Consider the following 26682-nt stretch of genomic DNA (forward strand, 5'->3'; position numbering starts at 1 on the left):
AGTTTACCATGTGTTACAGGGAGAACTCTGTCACATATACCTGCCTCTTATATTCTATTAGGAGAGACCAGTTAGAAATGGAGTACAATGTAGAGGTCTCACCAAATCTCTTGTAGTACAATGATTAGTCATGATAAAGGAGACATTCCAGGACAAATGCTAAACTGGACTGAATGCTAGAACAATAGGCTAAAACCAGGATGTTCTAGGTAAATTAGGATACTTGCCTCCTTAAAGCTGGAATTGTCTTTGACTTTAGCACAGGTAACCAACCCCTAAATCTTGTTTATGCTTCATTCGACATTTCTCTTGAATCTGACCCCCCTTTTTTATTCTCATTGTATCCTCCATAGCTTAGATGCTTGCTACCACACGCCTGCACATTATTTATAACAACATATTTACTAGTCTAGGACTCATTTTTTCCTTCATTCCATTCTCTTCCTACTTACCATCATTTTCTTTCTCCAGAAACTTGTATGTCTCATCACACCCTTGCTGAAAAATCTTTCAATTTTTCCTCAGTACCTGCAGAGTAAATTCCAAATTGGATTCCAAGTATAGTCTGTCTCTATTCTGCACTTGCAGATTAATTTCTTTTTCTTTCTAAAGACTTATTTAAAGAGAGAAAGTGCACTCATATGTGCAAATAGGAGGAGGGGTAGAGGGAGAGAATCTTCAAGCAGACTCCCCACTGAGCACGGAGCCAGTGGGACTTGATCTCACCACCCATGAGATCATGAACTGAGTTGAAACCAAGAGCCAGAGGCTTAACCAACTGAGCCATCCAGGTGCCCCTAAGATTCATTTCTGATTCACTTTTGCTTCAGATTCATCCTTCACTCTTGCTTGGCTTGATCTCTCGCCATTTCCTAAACATGCTTGGCATTTGGCATTTGCTGTCCATGCTTTTGTTTATGCTGTTGCTTCTGCTTAGTCTTCCAGACCTGGACCCCACTTGTTGAAATCTGGACTGTAACTCCAAGCCCAAGTAACATCTTCAAGGATCCTTCTGTGATTCCCCATCTAGAAATAGTCTTCTTATCCTCTGAAGTTCTGCAGTAGTGTAGAAAATAGTCTGATGGTGTATTACCCAAATAACTTCAACTCAAGGAGCTTTTCAGTGGCAAACTTTTAGAGGACAGAGATGATCTCTTTCATCTTTTGATACCCAACAATGCTTTATATACGCTGCTACTTAATAACTATTCATTGAGTGAATTAATAAATGAATGGCCAATCAATCCACACTACTAAAGTAATAATGAACAGAGTCCTTCCTTCAGAAAATACATTTACAGCTTATTAGAAAATATGTTAGCTCAGGTTGCCATAACAAAATACCATAGACTGGGGGGAGGAAGGCTTTAAACAACAGAAATTTCTCACAGTTCTGGAGGCTCAGAAATCCAAGATTAAGGTGCCAGCTGCTTCAGTTCCTAGTGAGGACCTCCTTCCTGGCTTACAGATAGCTACCCTCTTGTTGTGTCCTCACATGGTGAAAAGGGAGAGAGGGAGCTCTGGTCTCTCTTTCTTTCCTTTGCTAAGCCCATTACGGGGACCCTCTCCTTGCCTCATGACTTCATCTAAACCAAAATTATCTCCCAAAAGCCTCATCCCCAAATACTATTACACTGAGGGTGAGGGCTTCAACATATGAATTTTGGGGGAACACAAACATCCAGTACAGAATAGGGACATTCAGTCACAAGTAATGGTTAAATTTAAACCTGTCTGTGGGAGAATCTTTTTGAGTGAGCTGACCTTTGGGTCTATAAAACACTACAAAAGGGTGATTCACCTTTGCGTAATATCAACCTTGCTTATTAAACTTTGGGTCTCCCATAAATACTAAACAAGATCAATTTCATTTTTAAAACTTTGATCTTCTTTAACAAATAAAACCACAATGAGTAAAGACATAAGGTGTGAGTGTGTTTGTGTCTATATAAGTCTCAAAGAAAGGATCCACATCAAACTGATAACAGTGGTTACTTATCAGGAAGATGGTGGCATTGAAGAGGTATATTATTCTTGTACTCCTGATTTGTTTTTAATATTTTTGTAGGGAACATACACTGTATGCTATATCTGAAATAGGAAAATAACCAAAAATATTTAAAGATGTCTTAGCCTCCGTGGCACTATGTATATGATATCTCCGATGTGGTAACTGCCTTCAAAAAGTTTATAATATGGTATTCCCTTTGCAACTTCCAAGATATGGAGGGGATAAAAATTTGGCTCAATGCTTCTTCAATGATATCTTTGTATTTTTTTCCAAAATCTCACCAGAGTAAGAAATTAATCCTGTGATTGAGAGTAAAAATATATTTAGAAAGCAAGTAATATAGAGGAAAAAGGAAAAGCATGGGAAAAGTAGAACTTCCGTGTTTTAGAAATTATAAAAACGCTTCACACAAAAAAATTTTCAATCCCAAAGTCAATGGATTCATATACTTGAGATCTGAAAAAACACTGACTAAAATCGGTAAAGCTATGAAAGTATTTAAATATTTAATTCTTTAAGGATCGAGTAAGTGTTAGCCATAAAACAAAATGAGAGAACATCTGGAAGGCAAGGAGGTTGAAAGATTGAAAATTAAAAAGCAAATTGTATGCTTTAGTGCTACTGTGGGACTTCAGCAAATGGATAGAAACCCATTTGAAGACAAATACAACGTTTGTGTAATTACAATGAGCCTGAAGATGGGTTCAGCATTTATACATCTCCTGGGAAGCTTGGTGAGTCAGAAACATAAAACCAAAGCAAAGGGAGGTTATTAAAATATTATTTCCTGTTGTATTGTAGAACTCGAGAAGAGAGTAAACATACCGATTACTTGCATGGCCGGTTCCACGTCTGTTGTGGCCTCTTCCAACAATGACAGCAGTTTGGCTGATATCTGATGCACTGATTCAATGTTGCTAAACAAGCTATCCACGTCCAGCTGATCAATCTGAAGAAACACAAATAGTGAACACCAGCTGATGGAGAGAGATGCACTGTATTTAGGATGTTTTCTCCCACTAAACAGTAAGCATTTTAAATGCCAAACCATGCTGCTTCCATCGACTGTTCCTGTAAACATTCTTGTTTGGGATTTCTAGAGTAAATGTGCAGTTTTTCATGCAAAGAAAGTGGGGGGGGGGTGCTGCATCTGTTCCCTCCGCCTTTTTCTTTATTTTGACCAAGTTTTAATGACCCAAATATATATATACATATTCCTATAAAACCAGAGTAGAAGAAGATTTAAGCCACCTATTCAGTACTTTTATTAACTGCCATCTATGAGGGTATGTACTAGTGTGTATGAATTTAGAACACTTTAATGCTTATACAGCAGAAGTCAGACCTTACTCTAGGCAAGTAACTATTTTCAAAGCTGTTTTAAAACCACAGATGTTCTAAAAGTGATGACAAGTAGATATGCTGAGTTGCTTCCTGCTTTTTTCTTAAAAGAAATGTGAATGGAAATTTCACCAAACATGTTCTACTAATTAAAGATTCATCATATTTTGTAACTTCATGTGCGCCCTCAAAAACCAGTATAATCATTCCTGGATCTTAGAGCTGGTGCTTATGATATTTTATTTATTCATCCATCTCCCCCCTCATTAACTATTTCCTGAGGTCCTTCTATGTATCAAGAATTGTAAGAGAAACCCAACTCTGTCTTAGGCATTGGATGATTAGTAGAGGGATGACCAACCACCCTAAACTATCTAAAGAGAATTTGATGAGATATGTGCCCTGATTTTGTGGATCTTACTCTAAATTTTTCTCTTGAGTTTAAGTCTAATCTCCTTTCATAATCAAATAGTATCTAGTTGGCTTATGAACAGATTGGTACAGACTCCACTGAGCTACCACAGGGTATAGGAGTAGGTGTCTTTCTCCATGGTTTACTGCAGGTGGGGTCATAGGTGGATAATCATGTCATCAATACTCAAGTCATGGAAGAGCTTCACAGGTGGAAAGCAGAATTTCCTGTTCCAAACCAGGTCAGTATTTTAGGGGTGAGAGGGACAGGGGGTTCAGCTAAGGATAAAAAAAGGAGGCCAAGAAATGAAGGGGAATTGGGAACAAGGGATATAGGGGAAGAGGCAGATGTGGAGGAATTCTGGAGATGAAAGTGAACACTGTAGTTTCATCTTTATACTCTCAGCATCTGTCTCTTTGGGTGAGCTAAGTCTGGTGAGGGAAGGGGAGGGGAAAAAGCAGGCAGGTTGCTCATCCTTTTATCCCATCCTTTTTTGATTTTGACTCAGCTGTTGTGTCCCATACCAGGCAGAGATATTATTCTGATAAGGCTATTCTGTTATTAAACAAGAAGCATTGTTTCACATTCCGCCTTTTTAAAAATTTGGTGACTATGTCAATTATTTCTTATGCAATATGATCTAGATATCCACATTCCTTCCAAGCATCATGGGAAATTCCTCACCTTCCTATCATCAGTCTTGTCCTAAAGAAAACTTCCATCCCCAGCCTTATTTGTAATCAAATTCCACATAGTTCTATGTAATGGATTTATTTCAATACTTTAAGTATTATTTAATTTTATATTTAAAATTTTAAATTTAAAAAAGATTTTATGTCTTCTAAAATAATCTGTATCTCTGTATTGTATCATTACATTGCAATCATTATTAGCTCTTAAGGTATCTAAGTATCTCATGAAATGTTCCTTTAAGTAGTTATTCTAATTGGATAGGGCACATATGACTCTTTTGCCTGAAATCTATAGCTACTCAAGACTTCCAGTTTCTATTTTACAAAATGTATTTAATATTATACAGAATATCTAAAGGGCAGATAATAGTTACATGACTCTTTTTGTTAAATGATAATTTTAAATAGCTAAAGATGTCATATATTTCTGGGTACCACTGATTTAACACATTATTTATTCTAAGGAATGGCTTTATGCATTGAGTATTAATTAAATAGCAATGGGATAAATTTGCATAGTGCAAAATATGTTTTCCAAAAATTGTATATGAATCAGATAGGAGAGGAACAGAGGGATAGTCTTTTTTTTTTTTTTTTAAGATTTTATTTATCTATTTGAGAGAAAGAACATGAGGGGGGAAGAGGGAGGGAGAGAACCAGTTTACCTGCTCAACAGGGAGTACGATGCAGGGCTTGATCCCAGGACCCTGTGATCTGAGCCAAAGGCAGAGGCGTAACCTACTGAGCCACCCAGGTGCTCAGTGAGAGAGAGTCTTAAGAAGACTCCATGCTGAGCATGGAGCCTGACATGGTACTTGATCTCATGACCTGGAGATCACAACCTGAGCAGAAACCAAGAGTTGGACACTCAACTGACTGAGCCATCCAGGTGGCTCCAGATTAGTTCATTTTAGATGTGCTAGTTGAATTTTTCTTAAAATCATATTTTGAAATGAATCCTTCTAACATAAAAATTTCATCCCCAGTTTGCTTGCTTTATATGATAAAAGATCAGATGTAATTGATACAGTGTACCTTGTTGTTATTTAATTTTGTTATGAAAACTTTATTCTGAAAAGTTTAAATCCTTTGTATTTATTATTTCACATGTCATTACAGCTTCTCTTTAAGATATGAATGAGTTTGAAGATAGGAAAATTCATGTGAAGAGAGGTGCCATGCTCAAAATTGGGAAGTCAGGACAGAGTTGGGACTAGAAATTGACCCTTTAATCCTATACTTTAGTCCATTACTAGCAAATACTTACAGAATATTTTGTCATCTCTGGATTTTTTGGCTTGTTCCTGAGTTTTTCACTAAGGTGTCACTTCTACAATTCCTTTCTCAAGGTCAGAATCCTGCATATCTGTCTAACTTAGATTTTAAATTCATTTTTCAAGGATTTAGTTCTATATTCTATCTATAATCTTAGCTCAATGTGGCAAACACTAAGTAACAAAAATATAGCATTTAATTTCATTTCTTTTTGAAGGACAGAAAGGATTAAAACATCAATTGGCCTGTATCACCATGGGCCTATGGGGGATTCTGTGAATCATAAAATAAATTCACATTCAGTCACTGCTTTGCCAGGAACAAACAAATGTCTGATCTAAATAGGCTTTTAAAACCAGTAGATGACTTTATAATTATTTATATAAATTCAAGGAAGCATTTATATTTATTTATTAATCATTCACTAGAAATAGACAATGCTCTAAAAGCTTAAACTGAGTTACATTTTAAATGGATTAAAATTTTATTTTTTGGAAAAAAAGATTTAGTCTAAGTATACATTATCCTAAACAAAGTCAATGTATAATAATTCAAACTTACAAAACAGAAAAATTAAAGGTTAGTGTTTCTGGTGACAACTTAATACTTTGCTTTACAAACATATTCATCACAAGATATACTTCAAATGGCAAGTTCTCATTACACTTTATTAATGTTGAATTTATAGTTGTGTGCATGCAAAACTCCCCAGGTATAAATATCTAAGTAAATGAAAACAGACTTATAACATTACATCAATTCAGAGACTACAATCACTGGGGTAGAATTACTTTGTACCCCACAAGCAACTTAAACCCACTGTGTTCAAAACATTCCTTGCATTTTCCTGCATTTGTTTCCTGGCCTGAGCTCTTGTGCTCACAAATGCATTGCCCTCATGAAACCTTGCAACATTCTACCTGTCTGAAATGAAGATGGTAGTGACAGTGTTTGTCCAATAGTTTTGACCATCTCTCTGTCCTTTCTGTTGCTCTTTTGGGGGAAGCCACAGCTCCCCAACTCTACCTAATTTGGTGGAATTGTCAGTCATGATGCTCTGCTCCCTTCCCTGTTCCCTACAGGGTGGGCATATGACCTAGCTAGCCAACAGGCATTGGCTCAGGATGGGCAGGTTCCCAAGCAGAACCAATGAGAATCTTCCTTGATTTTTAATTAATGGTTCTTGGGAAGTAGAAGGGCCTGGTTTATAATGCCTTAAGTATGTAAGTTTCTGTCTTTATCAGTTATCTTTGTGGAGAGTTTGACTGTGATCAAGTTGATAGAGAGGGAAGGCTAAGCCTGGATCTCTCTTGCCTAAAGCAAGACATCCTTATTACAGAAGCTAATAAATTGCCTTTTCATTTAAGCTAGTTTGAATTTTGTTACCTGTAACCAATAGGAAACTAATACACTTTTCTTTATTTCTAGCCCCAAATCTCACTTCCTCTTAAGAAAAGGTTCCTGCTCTCTTGATTAAAATTAACCTCTTCCTCTCCTTTGCTTCCGTGACTCTTGCTTTGTATGACTCAATGTTGATATTGAAACCCATATATAGCCATATAATCCAGAGATATTTATTAATTTATCTGTCTCTATGTCAGAACTGTGAACTCCTCCAGGACATTTGTCTTTGTGAGTTATTTGAATACCCCACTGTATCTAATATACTACTTGGCCCATATCTAGTTACCCAATGGAATTTTGACCATTTAAATGGAATCTAATCACTATAATTCAAATGATATATTTACTCTGTGGAAGCCATCAATAAATGTTCCTCGTAATCACTCTATTGGGCTCTGAAAAACAAGTACAGTGTAAAAGATCAAAAGTAGTATGAAGAAAAAAAATAAAAATCACCTAATTTCCTTGTTAAAAATATCACATTAAGTGGATATTTTATAACTTTCTACTTAATTTTTATCTACAAACTGTTGTACTCAGTTTGGCTATTAGCATACCTGGAAAATTTGCTGACAGAGGGCAAATTTCCCGTTAGTTTACACTTGGGAAATTCCTGTTTATTGTTTTCTGTTTAATGAGCCCTGGGACACTCAGCCTAAAACCCAGTCACAGAAAGAAAAACTAAACAGTCTGAGGTGTCAGCAGATTTCCAATCGTGGACACCTTTAAAAGTGAACATTGAAAAGAAGTCTAGGGGGCTCTTGGGTGGCTCATTGGGTTAATGCCTCTGTCTTTGGCTCAGGTCATGATTTTAGGGTCCTGGGATAGAGCCCCGTGTCGGGCTCTCTGCTCAGCAGGTAGCCTGCTTCCCTTCCTTTCTCTTTGCCTCCCTCTCTGCCTACTTGTGATCTCTGTCTGTCAAATAAATAAATAAAACAAAATAAAAAGAAAAGAAAAGTCTAGGAACAAACTCTTTAAAAAAACCAAACATGGGGCGCCTGGGTGGCTCAGTGGGTTAAGCCGCTGCCTTCCGCTCAGGTCATGATCTCAGGGTCCTGGGATCGAGCCCCACATCAGGCTCTCTGCTCAGTGGGGAGCCTGCTTCCCTCTCACTCTCTCTGCCTGCCTGTCTGCCTACTTGTGATCTCTGTCTGTCAAATAAATAAATAAAATCTTTAAAAAAAAGTCTATCCTGTCTGATATAAATATTGCTATCCTTGCTTTAAAAAAAAAAAAACCCAAACACTATTATCATAAAAGTAGTTCATGTTCATTGTAGAAAATTAAAGATGGGCAGATAAGTAAACAAAAGACTACACAAACATCTAGAATCCTACCACATAGCAATAACCACAGATATTCTGAGGTATGTCCTGTCAAGTTGTTTTTCTCTGAGTGTGTACATCTGTACAAAAGACTTATACACTTCAAATTATGTTTTAAAATTCACCTTTCTTAAGGGTGCCTGCATGGCTCAATAAGTTAAGCATCTGGCTCAGGTCATGATGCCAGGGTCCTGGAATTGAGCCCGGGTTGGGCTTCCTGCTCAGTGGGGAGTCTGCTTCTTCCTCCTTTTGCCCTTCCCCTTACTCATGCTCTCTCTTGCTCTCTCTTTCAACCAAATAAAAATAAAATCTTAGGGCACCTGGGTGGCTCAGTGGGTTAAAGCCTCTGCCTTCGTCTCAGGTCATGATCCCAGCGTGCTGGGATCAAGCCCTGCATCGGGCTCTCTGCTCAGCAGGGAGCCTGCTTCCTCCTCTCTCTCTGCCTGCTTCTCTGCCTACTTGTGATCTCTGTCTGTCAAATAAATAAATAAAATCTTTAAAAAAAAATAAAATCTTTAAAAATAAATAAAATAAAATAAAATTTGCCTTTTTAAACTTTGTGTAACAGGAACATCTTTTTATGCCATTGATCTTCCTCGATTGCACCATTTTTAATGTCAACATTATGTAGAAATACTTTAGTCTATTTAACCAGTCACTAAATCTTTGAAATCTAAATAGAAATGTCATTTTCACTATTATAAGCAGCTCTCCTGGCTAAAACCTGGTTTACACACATGATTATTTCCATATGATAAATTTCATAAGTATAACTATGGAGCTAAAGTTATGAACATTTCTTAAGGATTTTAGTAAGTCTTGACAAATTTTAGCAGCAACTACAAACATTGTTTTTCTTCTAATAACTGCGGATTAAAAGACCTCAATTAGATATTACTGTCCTGACCTCAATTTAGAAATATATTTTTCGGCTTCTAATTTGATGATCAAAATCACACAGCTTTAAAGTTATACACACACACAATTATAGAAGAGCAATGACAGTAAATAACATAGATTTTGCAGATCATAGTGATTTCCATCAATCGAATTCTTCTCTAGAAACTGTTTCTGGAAAAGATTTCAGTGTTTCTATTTGATGTGGTTGGGCAGTAAATCTAGGTTCAACATAGGGTCCAATATTGGGCCCTTAATTAGAAATCATACTGAGGAAATCATGATGAGGAAAGCAACTTGAACATTGTCTGGTTCAGTCTTACAGAACGCTGGTCCTATCCACCCCTTCTAGAAGGCATTTCCATGCACAGTATTATGGGGAAACCTAGGTGTGTTCTCTAGATTAGTTTGCCCCATTATTAATCTTGGAGCCTAAAGGCCAAATGATATTAAGACTGTAACTGTAAAAAAGTATGAGGAAAAAGGAAGAAACCTGAAAAGGTATAGAAATCTATAAGAAGTGGAAACCCAATGGGGACATTCTGAGAGGAAAGAACCAGGTCTTGTTTTATTTTTTTAGTGAGGCAATTGAGAAGGAAAAGCTTGTGAGACAGAAATTGCAGCAAGTAGGAAAGAGGATGTTGGCAGAAGGCCCTGGCAACCACAGGGCTAGGATAATTATCTGATTACTAGGGCATTTACTCAGACAGTTGGCTTCTGGATTACAAAGCTTTTCAGAATAAACTAGCCATTATTTCATCAGGTTTCTCAAAACTGCTGATTTGTGTGTGTAAGATTTCCTGCTGTGAAGCTAGATTCTAAACTGGCTAATTGAGTCAAACTACAAATTGAATCAATATCACAGTTAGATAGCAAGTCTTTTAACTAATCTTGCAGCTAAATGCCCAACTTGCCCGATAACTATCCGGAAACATTCCAGGCCAGAAGACAGAATGTGGACAGACCTCTTTCTGGATATCAATCCCTTTGCAAAAGTAAGGTTGGGATTCTGAGACAGACATCTCACTCAGCTTGTGAAAGAGGAAAAGCAGAGCCCACAGAGGTTAGTAAAGGCCAGGCCAGAGACTGTGGTCCCATTTAAGAAATTTCTGAGACCTCTGAGAGAGGAAGAGGATTGAGAAGTTCCTTCCAAACTTTGTTTTGACTACTAATAGAAAAGTCAACTTCTACTGATATCCTTGGATAAAAGCAAATAGTTGATCAAGGGTCCCTGGCTTTGTTTCTCTTACCTGCCTTGACATAGGGACTGGCAGGAAAGAAGTTACTTGGGGTTAGCAGTGGTGTTCACATTTGCTCTTCTTTCCTACTTAGAGTTTGTATGAAATGTCCGGATGACAAAAAGTACTGCTGGGAATAACCCTTCTGAGCTAAAGATCCAGTAAATCTTATGACCCTTAAGAAATTCTAAAAAGAAAGCATGGGATAAACACTTAAGTTATATTGTCAAAATACAGAGGGCAGGTGTTTGGGCACTCCATGTAGTAACTGAACCACTAAATTCCAGATTCCAAATCTCAGGGTCATGACTAGTTCACTCCTGTGTCACCTGGACCTCAGATATCAATAGTTTCACCCCACTATCTCTAGCATTCTTTGAGCCTTTCTTTTTTTCTTTTTTTTGGTGCCTCCATATCAGGTCCTACTTTGTGCCTCTGAAAAAGCTTCTAAACTCACCTTTTTTCCTGGTTGCCCAAATCAGCTTGCTTGATACTTTTGGTCTTTCATGAGCGTAAGTTTAATAAGGTTTATAACACAATGATGAACTCTCCTCCTTTAAAACATTCAGTTCGTCCAAGTTGCCTACAGAAAAGACCCCAAATTCCTCAGCCTGACAGTTTTGTATGGCTAAGACCTACCTTGTCTTTTTCCAGTTATTTTTATTTTATAAGAACCAACTGCTCCAATCAAAAGGAATGGCTTGTCCTCACACTTGCCACATGCTACCTCACTTACAACTGATGACCTACAAATTTTGGGCTCCTGTACTGCTCTCCTGACCATACATTTGCCTAACTGGTATTTATTTGATATAGATTCTATCCTTTCACCAGGACTTCCTAGACCATTCACACAGCCTAAAGTCGTTCATAAACAATCAATAAGCAATTATTGCTGCTCACATCCCAGACACTGTATTAAGTCTTGGGGATACAGCTGTGAGCAAAGAGACAAAAATCCATGCCCCACAAAGGACACAAGTAAATGAGATAAATAAGTAAAATATATGGTATATAAATAAGGTTAAATGATATAGGGATAAAATCAAGCAGAGATTTGGGAGAAGTTGCAGCACTGGGAATGCCTCACCCAAATCCCCTTGGTCTTAAATGTTCCTATATACACTGAAGAGCTTCCTGCTGCTACTCTCTTTCTCTATCTAAAAGGCTTTCTCTGACCACAGATTCCTACTCTGTCTACATAAAAGGAAGTCCAGTGTGTCAGGAATGAACACTGTCAGGAGCATCCCTCAAACAATGTCTAACAGGAATTGGTGGATCAATAACCTTCACATGTCACAGCTCTGAGGTGTGCTCTATACAGTGCCCTAGAGCCCCCCATGGGATGTGAGCTCCAGTGGGTTTCAGAAGCAATCTCTTCCTGAATATATCTATATTGTGTTCTTTTTCTTCTCTATTTCACATCCTTAGTCCTTTACTGCTGTTCCAGGGGATCATCTCTCAAATCAATGACTTGCTCTAAAATGCTTTTTATCTGGATCAGCTTCTGAAGGAATCCAGTGTAAGACAGAGGGAGGTGGTCAAGGAATGTTTTACTGAGTGAAGGCGTGACAAAGGTGAAGGAGCCAGCCATGAGGTTTTCTAGGGGAAGGACTTTCAAGGCAAAGAAAACAGCAAGAGCAAAGGGCTTGAAACAATAGTGTTCCTGGCTTGTTCACTGAACACAGAGATGGCCAGAATGTAGGAATAGACAGGGTTAGAGGGAATGATCTTACACAGGACCTTGTAGGACATTGTAAGAATATTAAGTTTAATCAGAATGAGATGAGAAGCCATTGGAAGGTTTTGAGTCGAAAAGGGAAATGATCTGACTGATATTTTTAGAAGAATTACATTGGCTGCTTGATTGAGACAAGGATGGAAAAAAGAGAGATGGGTCTTGAGGCAGGTGTAATAGTCTAGGTAGTTATTGGCAGGTTCTTCAATCAGAGTGGATGTAATGGAGGAGGTGAAAAGTGGTCTAATTCTGCATAAATTTTGGAGGCAGAGCTGATAGAATTTGCTGGTAGATCCAAAATAGAGTTTAAGAGAAAGAAAAGTCAAGGATGACACCAGGGATTTTTGCCCAAGCTGCCATCCATTAAGGTGAGAGTGACTACAGAGAGAACAAATTTCAAAAGGAAATTTGGGAGCTCAGCTTTGGACTCATGTTAAATTGGAGATGGCTTTTGGACAATCACATAGAAATTTGACTGGGGAGTTGGATATAAACAGAGCAAGCTTTCAGGGAAAATGTCTAGGCTGGAGATAAATATTTGTCAACCATTAGCATGGTAGAGGGGATTGGAAAGCATGAAACCAGATCAGATCCTCAACAGAGTGAATGTAAACAAAAGAAAGAAGAGGGCCACAGGCTGAGCCTTGATCTACTTTGGTGTTTAGTAAAGTTGGAATAGTATGGGGAAACCAGGTGCACATGGAGTCTTGGAATACAGGAAAAGGAAATGGTTCTATCAAATGCTGTTAAGAGGTCAGGAAAGTGAGTGCCTCCATCTGCTAATGTCTAAAGCAATTGTTTGCTGCATAACTAATTAGCATAACTAATCAGGAACACCTTCTGTTGTGATCATTTCTTGAAATACATCTTTGATTGTTATTTGGCTTCTTATGTGTTTATAAGTTATTTTCTTGACCAGGTTGTAAACTCTTCTAGGGCAGGACTATGACATAAATTTCCTTGATTCCCATGCAGAACTCAGAGGAGGGCATTGTATGCAATAGACACTTGACAAACACTTAACCTTTTAATTTGCATATTCAACTAAAATACCACATTCTTCATGAAATATGGCCTAGTTAATCTGTCTGAAAGTGATCTGTCCCTTCTGTGAACTCCAATAACACTCATTGTCTGCACTTATCAATTATTGCTTTGCATTACACATTATTATTTCATAGCTGTGAGTCTTGTCATCTCTTACTAGGGACGCTTAGTCTTTGATAGCAAGGATGAGTTTCACATGTCTTTATGTATTCCAAGTGGTCTAAGATTAATTAATTAATTAATTAACTCATGTAATCATCACCCTTGTCTGTATTCAAAGTATCTTAAATAAGTGCTTATTAATAAATATAATTTTCCCCAATATGTATTTTCTTTCTGGCCCAGCACTATTTAGTCTTTGGAGTCCAAGATCTATGGCCCTGCACTGATTTGCACAGCCATATTGATCTATGCCTGATTAAAGCTGCCCCATCATCTCTGGCATTTCATTCGAGAGGCTTATAACATCATGATAATAATTACAGCCACTAAAATTTTGTTGCTTATTTTCACAAATAAAAGCAAATTAGAATAATGGTTTATGCAACTCAGTTCTGAGAAGTGAGGTGATGAGCACAAGATCATGTTCCCCAGGCTAAAGGATGACTTTCCTAGATATTAAAACAGATCTGTGTACCACATCTCTCTCTCCCTCTCTTTCTCTCTCTCCCTTTTTCAATTCTGGACATACCAACCTCTGCACTGAACTGGAAAATGCATTCATTTATCTCCTCACTTGGCCCAGCAGGTTTTGATCTGGAATATAGATTATAAAAATTAGAGAAAACTGAAATTGCCACAAAACGGAGCTTATGAGGTGCTTATAAATGTAACAACACAGAGGAGAGCTTCCATCATAAAGCTATAATACAAGGATTAAAAAGAAATCCCTCATTTTTGAGCTGAGGTTTTCTGAACCAGCAAAGATAAGAGATTTCCTGCCCATGAAAAGAATTTTCACATACTAGAATATTGATATATCAGTTCCACACCCAACTAAATCTGAATCCAATCTGACAGCAAACTATATGCCTTCCAAGATGACAAAACAGAAAAGTCCTTTCCAAGGAAAATGGGGAAGTGCATGGTGATGACTCTGTCAGTAACTTGAGAAAGAGGTCAGTTACATATTATATATTAATGCAGTCACTTTGTGGTTGCCAGCACCATTTACTTGCATGATTTTTATTTTTAAATTTAACATTGCATAATTATAATCTTCTCCAGCACTTAAGAATTGCCCTTATTTAAAAAAAAAATTTTTTTTTAAAGTAAGTTCTACAACTAATGTGGGACTTAAACTCACAACCCTGAAACCAAGAGTTGCACGCTCTATATACTGAGCCTTCCAGGTGCTCCAAGAACTGCCCTTACTAGTAAATGTTTTAAGAAGTAAATAAAGAGTGATCAATACTTTTTTTTTTGACTTTTCTAATATGACTTTAAGTATCTGACCTTATGATGGTGAAACAATGGTCTAGATTATGTAATAAATGTTACAGTTTTGCAAAGTGGGTGAAAATTAAGTCTCTGATTAAAAAAACATAAAGGTGTGGTTATATAGATCATGGGATTCTTCATTGTGATGTGATCTTAGTAACAATGAAAATCAGTATTTTTAATTTATTGAAGAATATGTGTATTGATATTTAAAGCAGACTTCCAGTAAGAGTATAGTATTTTATTATTTTTAAATTTTTTTAAAGGTTTTATTTATTCATTTGACAGGGAGAGAGAGTGTGCAAGCAGGGGGAGCAATAGAGGAAGAGAGAGAAGCAGGCTCTCTGCAGGACTTGATCATGACCTGAGCCTCCCAGGTGCCCCAAGAGTATAATATTTTAAAATAAGCACATTAGTTCAGAAATGTCAGCAAGAAGAAGAATTAGAAATTCAAACATATTTCTTTGAGTCATTGGTCCCAGCATCTCAATTATAGTTAATGTGAGTTGCTTTGATTTTCTGATTCTTATTTAATATAATGAACAGAATTCCTATTTATGCTCTGCTTTCTGACTTTCTGAGCAGCTTTTGTTTTCATATTATCAGCCTAGCTTTGATCTCTGCACTCTGAAGTCTGTGAAGTCCTGTGACTGAGGAGTTTGGCATCAGGAACTGCTGAACTATATGGGAGAAGAGACCAGATTGAGTAGGACATGGAAGTGAGAAAGGGATTTACTTGGCTTTTCCCTACATTTGTTTTGCAATCTAGAAGGACTTCTGGTATTCCAAGCATAGAAGGAGAAAGAGACAAGACACGCAGGAAGTTATTATTATTTTTTGAATGTTTTATTTATTTATTTTAGAGGGAAAGAGCACACATGTGTGAGCAGGAGGCAAGGCTATGGGTAAGGGGTAGAGGGGAAGGGAGAGGGAGAAAGACTCTCCAGAGGATTCTGTGTTGAGTGTGGAGCCTGACATAAGGTTCAATCTCATGATCCTGAGATCAGAACCCGAGCTGAAACCAAGAGTCAAATGCTCAACTGACTGAGCCACCCAGGTGCCCTGATACACAGGAAATTATTATATGCTATAGAGTTCCTCTAAACAACCTAATGTGTGTTCTTACACTAAAAATACAGTCTCTATCTTTCTGAAACCACAATAAAAAGAGGATTCATTGAAAAGTTTGACAAAAATCAAAGCAAGAGAGGAAAAGATTTTGTTCTTACATATATAATATTACACATTTATTTAAAAGCATCATGTGGGGATGCCTAGGTGGCTCAGTGGGTTAAGCCTCTGCCTTTGGCTCAGGTCATGATCTCAGGGTCCTGGGATCAAGCCCCGCATTGGGCTCTCTGTTCAGTGGGGAGCCTGCTTCCCCCTCTCTCTCTCTCTGCCTACCTCTCTGCCTACTTGTGATCTGTCTGTCAAATAAATAAATAAAATCTTAAAAAAAAACCATCATGTGGTTAAAGAGAGAAAGGAAGGAGAGGAAGAAAATAAGGGCATTATATTTTTAAACGTTTAATTTTTAAATATAATTGTAGATTCATATGCATTAAAAAATCATTTTTTTTTTATTTTTGTGTGTATACACAGAAGGTCCTGTGTCCCCTCTGCCCAGTTTCCCCAGTTGTAATATCTTGTAAAAGTATAGTACATGTGCACTGGATTTTGATGTGATATGATAGAATATACTATGAATGGAATATGGTGACTATTTGTATAAATGATACATGTCTATGAGAAATCAATATCTTGATTCCACTTAGTTCAGGGCAATTTTTATCGAGGAAACAGAGTTTTAGAAAGTAAGTTTAAAATAAATTTAAAATAACTTAAGTTTAAAATAAATTTAAGAAATGTATGGTCAGTGTGTCAAGGTGAAATACTTTTGAGGACCAGAATATAATCTAAAAATTTTGCAAGTTAACAGAGACATGAATAGTAGCTGGGTAATTATATGAGGCCAGAATTAATCTGAAACCAAAACAGACAATGATATTATAGAGAAAGAAAACTGTGGACCAGTATCTCTCATGAATATAGATACCAAAATCCTTCACAAAATATTAGCAAATTGAATCCAACAATGTATATGAAGAATTATACATCATGATTGAATGGAATTTACTTCAGATATACAAGACTGATTCAACATTCAAAAATCAATTAATGTTATCCATCACCACTCAACAACTAAAAAAGAAAAATTACATGGTCATATCAGTAGATATAGAAAATCATCTGACAAAACCCAATACCCATTTATGATAATAACTCTCAATAACTAGGAACAGAGAAGAATTTCCTCAGCTTGATAAAAAAGTTCTAGATAATGCAGCATGACAAAAAAAATTAAATAAATAAAAGGTACACAGATTGGACAGGAAGAAATAAAACTGTCTTTGCTCACAGGTGACATGATTGTCTATATAGAAAATCCAAAAGAACCAACAAAAAAAAACCCTCCTGCAAATTAAAAATGATTACAAAAAGTTTGCAGAACGTAGGGTTAATATACAAAAGTCCATGGTTTTTTGTATACTAGCAATGAACAAGTAGAATTTGAAATTAAAAACACAATACCATTTGCATTAGCATTCCAAAAATTGAAACACTTAGCTATAAATCTATCAAAATATGTACAGGACACATATGAGGGAACAAAATTGGAAGACTGATACTACCTGACTTCAAGACTTACTATTAAGCTTCAGTAATCAAGACAGTGTAGTGTTGGCAAAAGGAAAGGCAAATAGGAGAGAGAGAGGCAAGATGGCGGAGGAGTAGCAGACTGAAATGACATTAGGTTGCAAGAGTTGAGCTAGATAGTTATCAAACCATTCCAAACACCTACAAACTCAACAGGATATAGAAGAGAAGAGCAGCAATTCTAGGAACAGAAAATCAACCACTTTCTGAAAGGTAGGACATGTAGAGAAGTGAATCCAAAGCAACAGGAAGATAGACTATGGGGGGAGGAAGCGGCTCCCAACAAGTGGTGGAGCAGTGGAGCACAAAATCAGAACTCCTCCCAGCAAGTGGTGGAGCAGTGGAGCACAAAATCAGAACTTTTAAACTGCTCCACTGAGGGATATCGCTCCAGAGGCTAACCCAGGGGTGGAGCCCTCTCAGGGACAGCGTGGTCTCAGTTCCTATGGGGTCACAGAAGGATCCGGGGTTTCTGAGTGTAGGAGAGCTCGCAGGTATCAGAGCAGGGAAGTCAACTACAGAGACAGAGCCGAGGAGTGAGGTCTCAACTCAAGGTTACCTTAAACCATGATCTGCGGCACAGGCAGGCCACTTGTCTTTGGGCAGGGACCCCACAATTGGCAGATCCAGGGAGACTCACCTTTCTCCTCTGGAGGCAGGAATCTACTGGGTTTGGAGACTCCAAATGGGGCTCTGCATTTGAGAGAAATGCTCAAATCACAAGCCAGGTGAGCCCAGAGAGCAGCCAGAGACCAGGGAGACAGGAGTGATTGCTTATCTCTGAGGACGCACTGAGGATTGGGGCCCTGAGCTCTCGGCTCCTCTGGCCTGGAGATTGGGAGGCCACCATTTTCATTGCCATCCTCCAGAGCTCTAAGGAAAGCGTTCAGGGAACAAAAACTCCCAAAAGTGAACAGAGCAGATTTCTTAGCCTGGCCCCTGGCAAGGGCTGCACAATTCCACCTCCAGCAAAGACATTTGAGAATCACTATGACAGGCTCCTCCCTTAGAAGATCAACAAGAACATCCAGCCAAGACCAAGCTCACTGAATATCAGTGGAATATCAGAGCTAGGGGAAAGCAATGCATGGAATTCATGGTTTTCTCCCCATGATCCTTTAGTCTTGCAAAGTTAAATTAAATTTTTTCAATTTTATTTTTTTCTTATTCTAATTTTCTTAACTTTTCCTCTTTCCTCTTTTAACATTTTTAACTAGTTTATCTCAACTAAAAAAAAAAATCTTTTTAAACCTTCATTATTATAATTACACTTTACCCTTCATTGTATTTAACCTTATTTTGTATAGGGTGTTTTTGTTTGTTTTTTTTGTTTTTTTGGATACAATTTCTTCTAATAGTTCAAAATATACCCTAAATCTAGCACAGGGCTTTGTTCTAGTCTCTGGCCTGAGCACATTCTCTCTTCTTTTTTTTTCCTTCTTTCTTTTTCCAACCAACTTATCTTATCAATTGCTTTTTTAAAATTTTTTAAAATTTTCATCTTTACAGTCATATTCCATCCCTTCATTATGTTTACCCTTATTTTTGTATATATATCTTTTATTTTTTTTTAAATATTGGGAGGCAGTTTCTTCTAAGAAACCAAATACACCCAAAATCAAGTATGTGGCTCTGTTCTATTCACCAGTGAAATATATATATATATATATGTGTATATATATATATATATATTTAAATTTTTTAAAATTTCTTTTTACTCCTGTTCTTCTCCCCCTGGTTTGGGTTCTCTTCTGACATGGTTGGTATACATTTTTCTGGGGTGTTTGTATTTTATTCTCTCATTCATATATTCTTATCCGGATAAAACGACAAGGTGGAAAAACTCACCACAAAAAAAAAGAACAAGAGGCAGTACCCATGGCTAGGGACCTAATCAATACAGACATATGTCAGATCTAGAGTTCAGAATGATGATTCTCAAGGTGCTAGTTGGGCTCAAAAATGGCATGGAAGATATTAGAAATACTTTGTCTGGAGAAATAAAATCCATTTCTGGAGAAATAAAAGAACTAAAATTTAACCAAGCTGAAATCAGAAAGGTTTTAATGAGGTGCAGTCAAGAATGGAGGCTCTTACTGCTAGGATAAATGAGGCAGAAGAGAGAATTAGTGATATAGAAGACCAAATGACAGACGATAAAGAAGCTGAGAAAAAGAGAGTCAAACAACTACTGGACAACAAGGGAAGAATTCGAGAGATAAGTGATACCGTAAGATGAAACAATAATAGAATAATTGGGATTCCAGAAGAAGAAGAATGAGAGTGGGACAGAAGGCATATTGGAGCAAATTACAATAGAGAGTTTCCCTAATATGGCAAAGGGAACAAGCATTCAAAATCCAGGAGGCACAGAAAACCCCCCTCAAAATCAATAAAAATAAGTCCACTCCACACCTTGTCATCTAATAGTGAAACTTACTAGTGACACATGGGGCGAGAGGCTGGTGATCCCTGTGACAAAGAGAAAACCCTGAAAGTAGCTCGGGTCAAGAGCTACAGTAGAAATATTAGATTGAAATATTATTAATTAATTATTAATTAATAAATAACATTAATTATTAATATTATTAATTAATAAGTATTGATTATTATAATATTTATATAATAATTTTATATTACAATAATATAAAATTATTATTAATATTATCAATTGATAATATTAATTAATTCAGTAGAAATATTAGATTTCTACAGTAGAAATATTAGATTGGCAGCAGACTTATCCACAGAGACCTGGCAGGCCAGAAAGAACTGGCATGATATATTCAGAGCACTAAATGAGGAAAATATGCAGCCAAAAATACTATATCCAGATAGGCTATCATTGAAAATAGAAGGAGGGATAAAAAGATTCCAGGACAAACAAAAATTAAAAGAATTTGCAAACACCAAACCAGCCCTACAGGAAATTTTGCAAGGGGTCGTCTAAGCAAAAAGAGAGACTAAAAGTAAAAGAACAGAAAGGAACAGAGACAATACACAGTACCAGTCACCTTGCAGACAATACAATGGCACTAAATTCATATGTTTCAAAGTTACCCTGAATGTAAATGGGCTAAACACCCCAATCAAAAGACACAGGGTATCAGAATGGATTAAAAAAACAAAACCCATAGATATATTGTATGCAAGAAACTCATTTTAGACCCAAAGACACCTCCAGATTTAAAGTGAGGGGGTAGAAAACAATTTACCATGCTAATGGACATCAAAAGAAAGCTGGGGTGGCAATCCTTACATTAGATCAATTAGATTTGAAGCCAAAGACTATAATAAGAGATGAGGAAGGACACTATATCATACTTAAATGGTCTGTCCAACAAGAAGTTCTAACTATTTTAAATATCTATGCCCCTAACATGGGAGCAGCCAATTATATAAACCAATTAATAACAAAATCAAAGAAACACATCAACAATAATACAATAATAAGAGGGGACTTTAACACCCCCCCCCTCATTGAAATGGACAAGCAAAAGATCCAAGCAAAAGATCAACAAGGAAATAAAAGCCTTAAATGACACACTGGACCAGATGAACATCACAGATATATGCAGAACATTCCATCCCAAAGCAACAGAATACACATTCTTCTCTAGTGCACATGGAACATTCTCCAGAATAGATCACATCCTGGGTCACAAATCAGGTCTCAGCCTGTATCAAAAGATTGGGATAATCCCCTGTATATTTTCAGATCACAATGCTTTGAAACTATAACTCAACCTCAGGAGGAAAGTTGGAAAGAACCCAAATACAAGGAGACTAAAGAGTATCCTTCTAAAGAATGAATGTGTAAACCAGAAGATTAAAGAAGAATTGAAAAAATTCCTGGAAACAAATGAAAATGAAAACACAACTGCTCAAAATCTGTGGGACACAGCAAAGACAGTCCTGAGAGGAACGTATATAGTGATACAAGCCTTTCTCAAGAAACAGGAAAGAGCTCAAATACACACCCTAACCCTACACCAAAGGAGCTGGAGAAAAAACAGCAAAGAAATAAAGATCAGAGCAGAAATCAATGAAACAGAAACAAACAAACAAAAAAACAATAGAACAAATCAACAAAACTAGGAGTGGTTCTTTGAAGGAATTAATGAGATTGATAAACCCCTGGCCAGACTTACCAAAAAGAAAAGAGAAAGGACCCAAATTAATAAAGTCATGAATGAAAGAGGAGAGATCATAACCAACACCAAAGAAATACAAACAATTACAAAAACATATTATGAGCAACTGTATGCCAGCAAATTTGACAATCTGGAAGAAATGGATGCATTCCTAAGGACATATAAACTACCAAAACTGAACCAGGAAGAAATAGAAAACCTGAACAGATCCATAACCAGTAAGGAGATTGAAGCAGCCATCAAAAATCTCCCAACAAACAAGAGCCCAGGGCCAGATGGCTTCCCAGGAGAATTCTACCAAACATTTAAAGAAGAATTAATACCTATTCTCCTGAAACTGTTTAAAAACTTAGAAATGGAAGGAAAACTTCCAAACTCATTTTATGAGGCCAGCATTACCTTGATCCCAAAACCAGACAAAGACCCCACCAAAAAAGAGAATTACAGACCAATATCCTTGATGAACACAGATGCAAAAATTCTCACCAAAATACTAGCCAATAGGATCCAATAGTACATTAAAAGGATATTTACCACAACCAGTGGGATTTATTCCTGGGCTGCAAGGTTGGTCCAACATCCACAAATAAATCAATGTGATACAATACATTAATAAAAGAAAGAACAAGAACCATATGATACTCTCAATAGACGCTAAAAAAGCATTTGACAAAATACAGAATCCTTTCTTGATCAAAACTCTTCACAGTGTTGGGATAGAGGGCACATACCTCAATATCATCAAAGCCATCTATGAAAAACCCACTGCAACTATCATTCTCAATGGGGAAAAACTGAGAGCTTTTCCACTAAGGTCAGGAACATAGTAGGGATGTCCACTATCACCACTGCTATTCAGCATAGTACTAGAAGTCCCAGCCTCAAAAATCAGACAATAAAAAGAAATTAAAGGCATCTGAATTGGCAAAGAAGAAGTGAAACTCCCACTCTTTGCAGATAATATGATACTTTATGTGGAAAACCCAAAAGACTCCACTCCAAAACTACTAGAACTTATACAGGAATTCAGTAAAGTGTCAGGATATAAAATCAATGCACAGAAGTCATTTGCATTTCTATACACTAACACCAAGACAGAAGAAAGAGAAATTAAAGAGTCAACCCCATTTACAACTGCACGCAAAACCATAAGATACCTAGGAATAAACCATACCAAAAAGGCAAAGAACCCGTACTCAGAAAACTATAAAGTACTCATGGAAGAAATGGAGGAAGACACAAAGAAATGGAAAAGCGTTCCATGCTCATGGCTTGGAAGAACAAATATTGTGAAAATGTCTATGCTACCTAAAGCAATCTACACATTTAATGCAACCCCTATCAAAATACTATCAATTTTTTCCAAAGAAATGGAAAAATAATCCTAAAATTTATATGGAACCAGAAAAGACCTCGAATAGCCAGAAGAATGTTGAAAAAGAAAACCAAAGTTGGTGGCATCACAATTCCAGACTTCAAGGTCTATTACAAAGCTGTAATCAAAGTAAATTGGGGGAAAATGGAAGGGGAGACAAACCGTGGGAGACTGTGGACTCTGAGAAACAAACTGAGGGTTTTGGAAGGGAGAGGTAGGGGGGGATGTGTTAGCCTGGTGGTGGGTATTAAGGAGGGCACATAGCATGGAGCACTGGGTGTGATGCATAAACAATGAATCTTGGAACACTGAAAAAATAAAATTAAATTAAAAAAAAAAAGAAAACAAAGCTGTAATCATCAAGACAGTATGGTATGGGCACAAAAACAGACACAGATCAATGGAACAGAATAAAGAGCCCTGAAAAGGACCCTCAACTCCATGGTCAACTAATTTTTGACAAAACAGGAAAGAATGTCCAATGGAAAAAAGACAGTTTCTTCAACAAATGGTGTTGCGAAAATTGGACAGTCACATGCAGAAGGATGAAATTGAAGTATTTCCTTACACCACACACAAAAATAAACTACAAATGGATGAAAGACCTCAATGTGAGACAGGAATCCATCAAAATCCTTAAGGAGAACACAGGCAGCAACCTCTTCAACCTCAGCTGCCGCAACTTCTTCCTAGAAACATTGCCAAAGGCAAGGGAATCAAGGGCAAAAATGAGCTATTGGGACTTCAGGATCAAAAGCTTTTGCACAGCAAAGAAAAGAGTCAACAAAACCAAAAGACAGCCGACAAAATGGAAGAAGATATTTGCAAGTGACATATCAGATAAAAGGCTAGTATCCAAAATCTATAAAGAACTTAGCAAACTCAACACCCAAAGAACAAATAATCCAATCAAGAAATGGGCAGAGGACATGAACAGACATTTCTGCAAAGAAGACATCCAGATGGTCACTAGACACATGAAAAAATGCTCAACATCACTTGGCATCAGGGAAATACAAATCAAAACCACAATGAGATACCACCTCACAGCAGTCAGAATGGCTAAAATTAACAAGTCAGGAAATGACAGGTGTTGGCAAGGACACGGAGAAAAGGGAACCCTCCTACACTGTTGGTGGGAATGCAAGCTGGTGCAGCCACTCTGGAAAACAGCACGGAGTTTCCTCAAAAGTTGAAAATAGAGCTACCCTACAACCCAGCAATCTCACTACTGGGTATTTACCCTAAAGATAGAAACATAGTGATCCGAAGGGGCACATGCACCTGAATGTTTATAGCAACAATTCCACAATAGCCAAAGTATGGAAAGAACCTAGATGCCCATCAACTAGAGAAAGAAGAAGTGGTATATATATATAGAATGGAATACTATGCAGCCATCAAAAGAAATGAAATCTTGCCATTTGCAATGATGTGGATGGAAGTAGAGGGTATTATGCTGAGTGAAATAAGTCAATCAGATAAAGAAAATTATCATATAATATCCCTGATTCAGAATTTTAGAGGCAGAGTGTGGGGGTTGGAGGATAGGGAAGGAAAAAACGAAACAAGATGGGATTGGGAGGGAGACAAACCATAAGAGACTCTTAATCTCACAAAACAAACTGAGGTTTGCTGGGGTATGGAGAGGGTGGTTGAGTTATGGACATTGGGGAGGGTATGTGCTATGGTGAGTGCTGTGAAGTGTGTAAACTTGACGATTCACGGACCTGTACCCCTGGAACAAATAATACATTATATTATTACATATTACATTATATGTTAATAAAAACAAAAAAAGAAAAGGCAAATAGATGAATGGAACAGAATAGACACCTCAGAAATACACCCACATTAATGTAGTCAACTGATATTCTCTAATAAATGATGCTGGAATAACTAGACATCTACATGGAAAAAAAAAATGAATCTAAATGCAGACCTTATGCCCTCCACCAAAACTAACTCAGTTTGGGTCACAAACCTAAATGTAAAATGCAATACTATAAAAACACCTAGAAGATAAAATAAGAGAAAACCTAGATGGCTTTGGGTATGGTGATGACTTTTTAGACACGTCACCAAAGTCATAATTCATGAAAGAAAGGGTTGATTAGTTGGACTTTATTAAGTTTAAATACTTCTGTTCTGTGAAGGACAATGTCAAGAGATCAAGCAGACAGGCCTCAGAGGGGGAGAAATCATTTGCAAAAGGCACCTCTGATAAAGGACTGTTGTTCAAATTATACAAAGAACCCTCAAAACTCAACAGTAAGAAAAGAAACAACGTGATTAAAAAATGGGCCAAAGACTCTAATGGATACGATAACTCAAAACACACAGAGATAACAAATAAGCATATGAAATGATATTCCACATCACAAGTCATCAGAAAAATGCAAATTCAAGCAACCATGAGATATCACTACATACGTATCCGAATGGCCCAAATCCAGAACATTCACAAAGCCAAATGCTGCAGAGGATGTGAAGCAACAGGCACCCTTATTCATTGCTGGTAGGAATGCAGAATGACACAGTCATTTTGAAAGATAGTTTGGTAGGTTTTTATAAAACTAAATATATTCTTACCATATAATGCAGACATTATGCCACTTGGTTTTTACCCTAATGAACTGAAAACTTGCCAAACAAAAGCAAACACGTGGGTGTTTATAGCAACCTTATTCATAATTACCTAAGCTTGGAAGCAATGAAGATGTCCTTCAGTAGGTGAATGGATAAATTAAACCATGGTATATCTGGAAGAGTAGTATTCAGCCCTAAAAATAAATGAGCTGTTAACCCATGAAAAGATGTGAAGGAAACTAAAAAGAATATTACTAAGTTCAAGTAGCCCATCTGAAAAGGCTACAGAAATACTTCATGATCTGTAAAGTGCAATAAAGCAAAGCACAATAAAACAAGGTATGCCTGTACATACTGCATGATTTCAACTCTATGACATTCTGAAAAAGGCACAAGTCAGTAAAAAGATCAGTGACTGCCATTGGATGGGGTTGGGATGGACAAACAGGTAAAGCACAGAGGAGTTTTAGAGCAGTGAACATACTGTCCATGACACCATAATGATGGATATATATCATTATGTATCTGTCAAAACCCACAGACAATACCAAGAATGAACAGTAAACTATGAGATGTGGGTGATCATAATGTGTCTGTAGAGGTTCATCAGCTGTAGCAAATGGGACACCTTGGTGGGGGATGTTAATAATAGAGGAAGTTGTGCATATGTGGGGCCAGGGATTGTATGGGAAATCTCTGTACCTTCTATCTCAACTTTGTTGTGAACATCAAACTGCTCTAAAAAATTAGGTCTTAACAAAAAAGAGTACCTGGGTAATAGAAAAAAAAAAAAGAAAGAGGGAAAAATTTGTATGGTTGCCTACTAAGCAAAAATGAATAATTATTACTTCTGGCAACAGTTAAAGTCATTTAGTGAAGGTGACAGCTAGAGAAGACAATTTGACAAGAGTCCTTCTAGGACACTTAAAAATTTATGACCAAATAGATTTGTTCACCTACGGTTTCTTCTGTTCGGTATGCAGCCAAAGTTTTAGTAAATTTTAGTAAATTAGAGCTTTAAGAAGC

The 26682-nt window shown here is 37.1% G+C and overlaps 1 protein-coding gene across 1 annotated transcript in view; it reads right to left on the bottom strand.

The window, feature by feature from the left end:
• ARHGEF38 (Rho guanine nucleotide exchange factor 38) overlaps positions 1 to 26682 on the bottom strand; it is a 138315-nt gene that overhangs the window by 68584 nt on the left and 43049 nt on the right. Inside the window, exon 3 of the mRNA XM_032860508.1 lies at positions 2837 to 2960. Coding sequence (XP_032716399.1) covers positions 2837 to 2960 — 124 coding nt within the window. The remainder of the gene's footprint in view (positions 1 to 2836; positions 2961 to 26682) is intronic.

Source organism: Lontra canadensis, unplaced genomic scaffold, assembly GCF_010015895.1.
Source record: "Lontra canadensis isolate GAN:19392208 unplaced genomic scaffold, GSC_riverotter_1.0 scaffold1, whole genome shotgun sequence".
Lineage (NCBI taxonomy): Eukaryota > Metazoa > Chordata > Mammalia > Carnivora > Mustelidae > Lontra > Lontra canadensis.